Below are 11159 nucleotides of genomic sequence, written 5' to 3' on the forward strand. Positions count from 1 at the left end.
AAAGTAAGGTTAATTTAAGCTTCTTTCTTTATATACATTTGCAAATCAGTCCAGAATATTTTTACAACACAGCACAACCAATTACATGTTAAGTTTCAGGGCTGCTTTCAGAAAAGTCACAGTTATCATCTGTATTGATTTCCAATCTCTGCACAACAAGAGCGCTTTAAGACTCGCCGCCATAGACTCGTGTATCTCTGTCGCCGCCCACTGGACATTTCTCGGAAGTGTCACCGCCCGCCGGAATTCAGTAAACTCCCGGAACTGAAATTGTGATTGGACGAGAGCCGTATCCCTCCCGCCTCCTGATGAAATCTCGGAGCTGATTGGACAAAGGCATCGACACTCGGCTGAGACTGGTGAATCCGTGGTGATTGGCCTAGTGCCGCTTCACTCACGGTGAGGGCGGTAACTTCGCTGAGGTACGCGGAAATCCGCGGTGATTTGTTCACAGCCGAGTCACTCAAGTTGAGGGCGGTATTTCCGTGGAGGAACACGGAAGTCCAGGGTGATTGGCCAAGAGCTGTGTCACTCACCGAATTTAAAAGGAAGTCAAGCCTACTCCAGCCATCGGCGGCGTGGTGACGTCACATAACTGCGACGGATCCAGATTTGACGTATAATTAGCGCGACGGGGCACTACCGGTCCGTCGCTGAGGTCGGTGTGGAGCAGCGGCCCGGGATGCCTTGGTTCCGCTCTCTGCTTGTCAAGCACTGCGGGATCCTGGAAAACCGTATTGCAGGGTAGAGTTATTGAACTCCAGACGCCGCTGGAGAGTGTTTACTGGCGGGTCAGCTCACGTTGTTGATTAATTCGACCTTATTGTTTTTTCTCTTCTTTAACATTTATATTGCAATAATAAAAATGCTACTCAATGCACACAAGAGTACATTACAGATCACCGGGGTACAAAATACAGGCAAATAAAGATAAGGTACGCACAGCTTTCATGTTCGGACATTTAGAAATAGTTTGGAGACGTGCCCGCATGTGTTTCAGATGCGAGTCTCTTCCATTTGGAAGCGCATTACTTCTACCAAGGAAAACAAAATCTTCGAAAATTATATCGTAATGAGGAGATAGCAACGATAATTTCAGATTATGAGCTACCTGTTATATTGTGCGATGATTCACACGGATCCTCAAACAAGAACGAGTCTGCCCTGCTCGACCACATAAATTAGGCGAGAAGTAGAATCTCGTAATTAGGAGATAATCTGCTACTACGAGATACGGTAAAATTATTTTATTTATTATATTTAGGTTATTTATGTATACAATAACGAGCACCTTTAATGATTAAGTCAATGATCAATGATGATAAATTGTTGAGGAGTAAAATAACATCTATTTCTCTACAAGCAATGTCAGTATTTGAAACCTTTACACAATTTTGCAGATCAATTCAGAGTTTAAACAACAGAACAAACCAAAAACAAACGTAAAGTTTCTGGGCTGCTTTGAAAAAGACAGTTATGATCTATATTACTTTTAAATATATGCACAGCACACAATCTATCTTTACCGGGTCAATTCAATGTGCAATTTTGTAACGACGCCTCCTTAACCTTATTGTTCAGACAATATTTGTTTGACAATAGTCATGTTTTATTCCAGTCAATTAGTTTCCCCAAAGAGGTGCTCCAAAATAGTTTTACAAGATATTGTGAGATTGCAAGAGGGATCTTAAATATATATTAGTACAAGTATAACTAAATATGTGTTTCCTTGTAGTCTAATAAAGGTTGTAAATTCTTCCTTAGTTTCTGATGGACTACTGTTACAGTTTCTTAATAGCATTAAGACTTAACACAAACATTATATGTATTCACAAAATCTGCTTAATTCTACATTTAATCAGCCACATCAGTTAATATGTTCACCCAGATTATACTATTTTAACCCGGTTTTCAAAGCACAGGTTTATTTCTCAAAGTTATTTCTCTGTATTCTAGATGATGTATCTATGGGGGGTATGGTTATCCATAAGAGACCATGTGAGGAGAACTTCTTCATGGAAGCTGGCAAGTTTCGGGGAGGGGTTCCCAGCATCCAAATTACATTCAAGTAAAAATCTATACCCTCTACTTCTTGAAATATCACATAAGGGAAAAAATATACCCAACATACTTTGCTTAATTTTGTTAATAATTCTGTATCAGTTTTATCTTGAAAATAGTATTAGATGATGTACAACCTGAAGCATTTAGGCCTCCTTCTGCCTGTGCTTGACAAATAACAGCCATGAATAAAGTTTTTTTATATATTTTACTATGGTACATCTCTTTTTGGATTTTAGAAAATCTTAATACCAAGATATTTAATCACATCTTTTACAGGGATATTACATATGGAGCAGAAACTCTCCAACAGCCACCAGTTCACTTTTCTGATATGTAAAGAAAGACCAGATACAGAGGAAAAGACTTGTAAAAGCACTAAATTGCTTTGTCCACCTCTGTGTGCTTTCTCAGAGAGATAGTTGTATCATCAGCCAATTGGGAACACCTGTAATCTCTTTATCCTGTACTTGAATACCCTGAAACTATTTATTATAGGAGTGTAAGCAGTGGGAAGAGGAATGGGCTCGTGTCGAATTGCCTTACCCATTCCCAATCTGCAGGAGGTCCCACGATGGCAGGTAGCTGCTCCAGTTTCTGCCCTCCTGATGGCCTCTGTGCTTTAGAAGGACCCATCTCTTTTTGCTTGCTTATACCACTGGTTTCATCGGCAGTAGTTTCTATCCTGAAGCAGTGAGTCATCAGGCTTATTTATATTGAGAAACAGTTAAAGCACTCAAAAAACAGAAGAACAGAAGGCATACGATTCTATACAAAAATTCTCCAGCCACTAATATACTGGGAATATGACCCCAAAATCTACAACTGTGGTGTGAAATTTTGTATGACATATGACAGAGATCTGAACTTTGTAAAGCCTTATTGCATTTTGAACAGCAAACATGCATCAACTAAAAAAATAGTGAACAAATGTCTACTGTCTGGTATATTATGTGTTGCATTTTCTTTTCCAGCCAAATTTAAAAAAAACCTTATCAAACAGAAAATTCATCAATCCATTCTATTTCTATTAAAAAATCACAGACACTTCAATATAGTATTCAAAAAGCTGTCAAAATGTATTAAAAAGCTGACAGTAACTGTATCACTCCATTTGAATACATCACAAGCTGTAAAGGGCAATAAGGTAGACAAGAAATTTTGCAGTTTAGGTAATGTAATTAATTCTTTATAAACATGTAATAAACAAGTTATTAAAGATATTTACTTTTGAATCATATATATATGCTCATGAGCTTTGCAGAGGTCACTAACTACTAATTCACTTACAAATACTCAAAATTAATTATTAATTAATTGATAAGTAGATTGATATAATCTATCAATAAGCAATGAAAAGCCTTTATCGGAATATTGAGGATCTGTACATAATAATTCTGCAATAAATGTTCACTCATTTAATGTCAAATAGAGCAGGAGTTAATTCACTCTAAAGAATTTAATAAATATTTTAATCTAACTAGCATGATTTGAAAAGTAAAATGATTTTAAGGTCCAAAGTAAACAAACAAAACAAAAATTAAAATGATTTTACCTGCACATCTGTTAACCAATCACTGCCTGCCGTGTACCACACAAAGAGAACTCCTGAAAGGAACTAGAGTACGTCTTGTGATGTTAGTCTTTCCGATACGCACTTTTGTGACTCACAATAAATCGTATGCACATCTTCTCCAGTTAGATCAATGTCGTTTTTCAGAAGGACCAAATTAAACTTCAGAATATTCAGCGCAACGCAAAAAAATCCAGCACTAAAATAAATTTTGATGACTGTCATGCTCATCATGATAAAATTAAATTGAATTCGACTTTACTGCCCCAAAGGAGATTCATTTTGTACATCAAGGGCTCATAAACATAGAAAATACATGAAAATAATACAATGCAACAACAGCACTGTACCATAATACAAAACACCATTTAACAACATGGCTCAATCTGACCTCTTCCAGTACCAGAGGATGAAAGAAATAGCTTGTAAAGAGATTAAAAACAACAACAAACTTTAGACCTTACACTAGGAAAAAATCTCCTTTCAGCAGGACAATAACAAAAACTTAAGTCCAGAGCTACACTGAAGCTGCTTATGAATAAGAAAGTAAATGTCCTTGTGAGATGATCAAAGTCCTGACTCAAATCCTTTTGAAAATCTATCGGATCCTGAAGAAATCTGCTGTTCATAATATTCAAACTGCGTCAAGACAGCTGGGAGACAAAGTTTTTTTTCCACTCTTCAGTATCCCCGTGTGTGGGAACTGTAATTCGAGTGAGCCCCGAGCTGCTGTAGGAGAGAAATCCACCACCTTTCCCTCACAGACACACCTATTCATGCTACTGTAGCTCGCTTCAGAGATCCTCAAATATCCAGCTCAGGGTCTCCAGCCATCTGATTTCCCTTCTGAGGAGGGCTGGCAGTAAACAGGCTGCAGATTACCTGTTCCAGCTCACAGAGTATCAAGAGAATATACAAATAAACAGTAAACAATGTACAAATAAACAAATAATGCAGATATGTAAACAATGATTGCAATAAATGAAATTACAATGAGGTAGATGGTGTAAGCGTGGTCCGAGGGGCATGGTCAAATGTGTTCACCAATCGCACTGCTTGTGGGTAGAAGCTAATGAAGAATTGAAGCTAATGAAGGTGGTGTCTATAAGCTCTTGTATCTCTTACCTGATGGCAGTGGGGTGAAGAGGTCATGGCCTGGGTGGCGACTGTCCTCTGTGTTGGCCCGATTTCTACAACGGCAGTGATCCTCATAGAGCTGTTTAATCTCGGTGAGACCACAGCCAATGATCTTCTGGGCTATATTGACCATTCTCTGCAGTGCCTTTCTCTCTCGAGAAGAGGTGTTGCTGTACCACCCAGTGATCCCGTTGGTGAGAATGCTCTCGATGGTGCAGCGGTAAAAGTTCACCAACATAGGTACTGGGATCCCCCATCTCTTGAGGCACCTCAAGAAATAAAGGCCCTGCTGAGCCTTCTTCAAGATAGAGTCAGTGTTCACAGTCCAGGTTAGGTCATTAGAAATGTGAATTCCCAAAAACCTCAAGTTGGTGACCGTTCCATCAATATTGAGTGTGCGGCCTCTGTCTTCGAAAGTCCACTATTAGCTCTTTTGTTTTACTCACGTTCAAGTCCAGGTTATTGCTATGACACCACCTCAGCAGCTGTACGACTTCATCCCTGTAAGTGGACTCGTCATCATCACCGATCAGGCCTATTATAGCGGTGTTATCCGCAAATTTAATGATGCAGTTGTTGTGGTGTCTTGCTGTGCAGTCGTGACTGAATAGGGAGTACAACCTTGGACTCAGACAGCAGCCTTGAGGGGTGGCAGTGCTCAGGGTGAGTGGTGTTGATGTTTTATTACCTGTCTGCACCACCTGTGTTCTCTCAATTAGAAGGTCCAGCAGCCAGTTGCAGAAAGAGTTGCATAGTCCTAGTCCCCTGAGCTTTGTCACCAGTGGACTTGGTATGATGGAATTGAATGCTGAACTGTAGTCCACAAACAGCATTCTCACATATGAGTTCTTGGTGTCCAGGTGGTCCAAAGCTGTATGCAGCGCTAGGGAGACAGCATCATCCACTGATCTGTTGTTCTGGCAGGCAAACTGCAAAGGGTCCAGAAAAGCTGCTAGTGTGTGAGAGCATTCTAAGATACAAAAACTCATTTGCTAAAAAGGGTTTCAGAGCTGTAAAAAAACGTTACTTATAAACTGAGAAATTATGAATTTGCAAAATAACTTACAATCCCTGACAATAATTGCCCTCATCTCATACAACAGATTTCAAAAACACTATTTATAAAAATACATAATGTATTACTTTTAAGATACAGATTCTTTTTCAGAGTTTTTATTTGTAATTACTTTTCAGAATGTATGAAATTGTGTTAAATTGTACAAATAAAGATACAACCAATTCTGATTGAAGGTGTCTGGATTTCTGGTAAAGAACACAGAAATAAGGAAAGATCCAATACAATGATAGAAAATACCTTCAATAACAGGAAAAACCGGTTAGATATACAGGATGCAGACAATACAGTATCTACTGCATGCTGAGATCCATGAGTGGGAATGACATATGTAAGGAGCATCGAAGAGAAATAGGTGTGTAAACTGTGATCATTTAAGACAAAAGACACAATAACTTAAAAATTAGGGAAGGGGCTAGAGGATTTGTGGTAAAGTATAGCTAGTAGTAACTGTATTATAAGGGAAAGGGAAAACAACAAAAAAAGTAATTTTATTGCCTAAATAATACTCTTAATGTTACAGTTGCACATGGTAATCACCACAAGGAAGAACATTCTAATCATGTCTGTGGACAAACTTTATTTATTTTAAGGACAGTATTGTTTTGTCTTAAAGAATGTTGAAATGTACATGAACATGTTCACATATTTGTTTTAAGTGTTGTAAATTTGTATTTTATAACTCAGCAATGTTACATCACGCAGCATGTTTCTATTCATTAACACTGGAAAGCACCTGAAATGAGCTGAAGTAAAACACAGTTTTTAAGAGATATTTGAAATCTTTTTTCTGGAAATATCATTTCATCCCTAAAATTCTGGTACAAATAAACGTGTGGACTGGATTTCGAAGCCATCCTCACAGGACCTGGGCTTGAGTGGAAATTAACAAAACTGTTTTCGTGTGTTATAAAACGAATTATATTGTTACAAAAACCACCTATACATCTGGTAAATTAATTGATAAATAATAGAAACACTGTTAAAAATTAATTAAGGCAACTATAAAGCTGCTCTTGATGTTTTTTTTCTGAGAATGTAATAAATATTGAAAAGTTTATAAAGTTTGCCAATTCCACACAAAGATAAAGCGATGGTATTCGGTAATGGAGGATAAAACCAGCTCAAAGAGGGTGGCTTTCCTGATGATAATTAATAAACTCATTATATGTGTAGGTATAACACGAAATTCTGTGAATCATGTCACTGTTAGAGGGCTTCTCTAGCCATGAAACTGTCAGCTACACCAATGTCCTTGATCATGTCTATGAATTTTTTCAAGAAACCAAACAGCACCTTCTTTTAGACGTCAAGCTAAATCAATAGATTTATGTTCTGAGTCTATTTTCACCCCATGATGAGCTTTCCTTTAAGCAGAGCTGGTTCCAGAAAAGAGAGTGGGAGCCAAGAAAACAAATTAAAACAAATGTGTGTGTGTCCGTGTGGAAAAATAAAGCAGAAGCCCAGTTCTTGCTGTCTGGCATGGTCATTTACCCATCGGTGCACTGGAAGTCCCACATGGGCTTTTTCCAGAGCACTTCATGATCTGCTCAGACCCTAGCGAGGCACAGGGGCCTCTCAGCCCTGTCCTGAAGACCCCTGCTTGTCCGGGTACCACAGCCCACTCTTACTGCCCCTTCCCTGCTCCATCCATCTTGTCTGGAAAACAAAAGAGCACAAGTCACTGCAGGAGTAGGGGTCACCTTCTGTAGCTTTCGTTACAGGAAAGAGGCCATTCAGCCCACTCAGCCTGTTCGGGAGATAGTAGCTAACTGACCTGCTCAAGTCTTCCAGCTGTTTCCTGAAGGGTAAAAACAAGGCTGGGGCAACTTGTTCCATACTCCCACAACCCTTTGTGTAAAGAAATGCCATTCCACATAGTTTCCCCTCATGCTTTCTGGATCACGATTCACTTCTCATTCCAAAGCAGGCTTCCATGTTGATCTTGTCAATAGTCACTTTTGACACTGGTACAGATTTTCAGCAAAGGCCTGTCGTACATAAAACCCTCCCAGAGTTTAAACAGGAACATGGTTCTTCTGTGCCCATGTTAAGGTTTCCTAGCGCTGTGTAACTTGGAAGCGAGTGGGTGGGGATGAAGGCGCGGCTGACGCGCTCTACATGACTACCATCATGACCGAGCTGACCGCATGAACAATCGAGGACACCACTCTGTTTCTAGAGGGACTTGTCCACCAGCTGCCAGGTCTGGACAGTACATACCTTTGGGGACAAACTTGAGTGAGCTGCTGAAGATTCAGAAGCGGGACAGCCCATCCTTGGGCCCATCGTTCAGGAACTCATGGCCCAGTCCATTCCCACACTTCCCACAAGACACCTAAAACACAGAGCCACAGGGGTCACTGCGGTCAGCGGGGGGACACGGCCCCAGCAGTCCCACCCACTCCACTGCCAAAGAGCAAATCTGTTCTGAGGAAACGCAACAATATTGCTGCAGCATAAAATCAGGTTCCTACGTTATCCTTTTTACAATGTTGAAATAATGCAAAACTATCTGATAGGGTTATTATTAGATTTTTAATTTTTTTTTCCAGAAAAAAAACCTCTTTCGTGTTGACTGAACCGAACAAGCTAAGCGTTTCGCCTGAATGTCTCGCAGGTGGGATGAGGGAGCTCTCACCTTCAGAGCGCCCGGCCTCTCCACGAACTTGGACACGCTGTCCTCCTGAAGGGTCTCGGTGAAGGCGGGCCAGGGAGATGAGTGCTCGTACTTGGACCTGCTAGAAAACAGCTTGTGGCCACATTTCGCACACAGGTAGATACCTTGAGAAAGGAGCAGTCATTACAGATGATTAAAAGCACGAAACGCGGAGCAGGCGCTAAGACACTCGACACCACAGCCGGTTTTGTATGCTGCGGGGTTGTCTTTGAACAGCACTGTGAGAAACACGGCGGTCCGTCCTCTTAACTAGCTGAGCGTATCGTCCCTTAAACTTATTAATATAAACTAATAGATTTTTTGGAGACAACGATTGGTGGAAAAAATCGTGTACATCTTTTTGCGGGCTACCTTGTTTGCACTGTTCTTAAAATGTCCCCTCAAATAATAAAATACGAAAAATTTCGAAAACAGGAAGAGATCTGTCTTACAAATATTCGCTTCACCTGTATACCGACCGAAGGTCTAATATCGGTTTATATTCAGTTACTTTATTTGCAGCCTATTATTAATAGCTATCCTTATGGATGTGGCATAAAAGAAGTTTGATTCTGTCTTCTTGTTGCTACTTCGTCTGTTAAACCCACTGACACTGTTACGAAACGTACTGGGCACTAGTTATATCACATTACCGATCAAACTTGAGATAAAAATACTTTAAAATGCACCCGCTTACCCGGCTTGAAGTGATCTTTATAAATCTCGTTTCCTAGGAAAGAGCAAAAAGACATTTTGCAAAACTAAAAAGTTGCTGTAACTCTCCGATTTCAGTTGAAACGTAACTTTCGAGCGTCTTGTTTGCAAGTGTCTACCAGCCCGCAGGATCAGGTGGCCACACTCAGATCACGTGACGGGGGGCTTCTCCTGTAGCGTGTGACACAACCACTGACGCTAGATGGCAATGATCCATCACTTCTGCCAAACGGCTATAGCTTCTATGTGAAAGTCGTAGCTCCTTTCGTTTGACCTTTTGGATGCAGCATTGGGCCAGTGCAAAGGCACGGTTTATGTGATGCAATTACTCGTGCACTGGTTTTGAAAATGTTGCACCAGAGATCACCACCTGCTGGTACAGCAACATCACGTTTTTGTTTTTCTTTAGAGGTCTGTGTCCCATCTCAGGCTTGTCAATCAAATCCCTAAGGTGTCTCGGTGACATGGTTAGTATGCTCTCCGTGATGGTGTTCTTAAGTTTAAATGTAGATGTTAGCTGATAGATGTGGTTTGCGTTGAGGTCTTGGATAGCTCTCTCTCCAGTCTCTCACTGCCCCAGCTTCAGAACAGCCCTGCTAAAACATCTTAGATCAGAATCTACAAAACTGCTGCACAAACCAAACAAGTCTGCCTCACCCCCTGGGACACACAAACACAGCACAAATCAGGGATACTCCGGAGCCCTTAGGCAATATATATGGGCCAGGAGGGAGACAACAAGCAGAAACAGACCCTGACAGGCTCAGAGCTCACAGACCGGACAACAAAGGTAAACCTGGCTAAGAGAGAGGACAGGCTGTGCTCCTACCGCCAGCAGGGAGAAGCACAGAGATGCACTTTCTGCTGCACTGCACAAAACGCTCAAGAATCATATACACATTCTTCACAATCATATACACCTGCCAAAACCACAACAGCTATCAATCCTAATGGGGTAGAAGGGAGAAAACTCATTAGAGATGCAGCCCAATATGTGATCTTCTGCCACAGAAAATGACCCTCTCAAATAATAATAAGAAGAAGAAGAATTATTATTATTAATAATAATAATACTATATGTTATTTGCTGTAAATGTTGTACTAATTGCTTTTGCTTTCATAAAAGTTTAAATTCATTAGACAAACTCATAATAGATGTTTTCATTTAAGTTTAATTTTGAAAGACGGCACAGGAGATACACAGCATGTGTTTGCCAATCTGTGCTAAATAATCCTGCACAGAAAAACAATAAAAAAGTGTCCCCTCTTTTTGAAGTTAACTCCCAAAATCACTGAAACAAGTTCAACTTGAGACATTCTTTTTTCTGTTTTCCTGGATCCCGTTTAATAACTTCTATTAGAAGCAGTGGTCAACTCGTTTAGACAAAAAAGACCAGCCACTCAGAAATGTGATACCAAAAAGATGGTTAGATATATTTCTTACTACATATTTCTAACATACATAGTCCTTCTTAAAGGGAAACTGCAACAACATTTTTATATTTTGGGGTTAAAAAGAATCAGCATTGATGAGTGCCTTTTAAACCGCAATGAAAGTAAATGTCCACAGTAACTTGTAAATCTTCCAATTTACATCACTAATTTAGACCAAATTTCCAGGTATGCGTAACACCATGTTTCCATGTTTCGGGATTCAGAACCAGGCGACCAAACATTTTATAATGTATTCAGAGCAATATTTCTATTCTTATTAAATAGAAATATTGCTCTCTACTTCTAGACGGTTTTGCCAACAAATAATACTTATTTGTTAACTCTGCATGCAGATCATGTTAGAACATTTCTGCGGTAAAACTTCTGCTATACAACCAGTACTTATTCACTTGTACATCGCATTAAATTAGTCATTACAGTGCTAGTGAGCAGGAAGAGCTGCATGATGTCACAGTTGAACAGACACCAGACACCACCTGGGAATC

General features: G+C 39.9%; 1 protein-coding gene across 1 annotated transcript; it reads right to left on the reverse strand.

Moving 5' to 3' along the window:
- Nucleotides 1–6406: 6406 nt before the first annotated feature.
- LOC148818244 (methionine-R-sulfoxide reductase B1-A-like) lies at nucleotides 6407–9375 on the reverse strand. Its single transcript, XM_088936395.1, has 4 exons — nucleotides 9203–9375; nucleotides 8488–8630; nucleotides 8070–8184; nucleotides 6407–7505 (listed from the first exon to the last, which is right to left on the reverse strand). The coding sequence occupies exons 1-4, from the start codon at nucleotides 9255–9257 to the stop codon at nucleotides 7474–7476; spliced, it is 345 nt and encodes a 114-aa protein (XP_088792521.1). The 5' UTR covers nucleotides 9258–9375; the 3' UTR covers nucleotides 6407–7473.
- Nucleotides 9376–11159: the final 1784 nt, after the last annotated feature.

This window comes from Atractosteus spatula, chromosome 18 (genome assembly GCF_055471065.1).
Source record: "Atractosteus spatula isolate fAtrSpa1 chromosome 18, fAtrSpa1.hap1, whole genome shotgun sequence".
Classification (NCBI taxonomy): Eukaryota; Metazoa; Chordata; class Actinopteri; order Semionotiformes; family Lepisosteidae; genus Atractosteus; species Atractosteus spatula.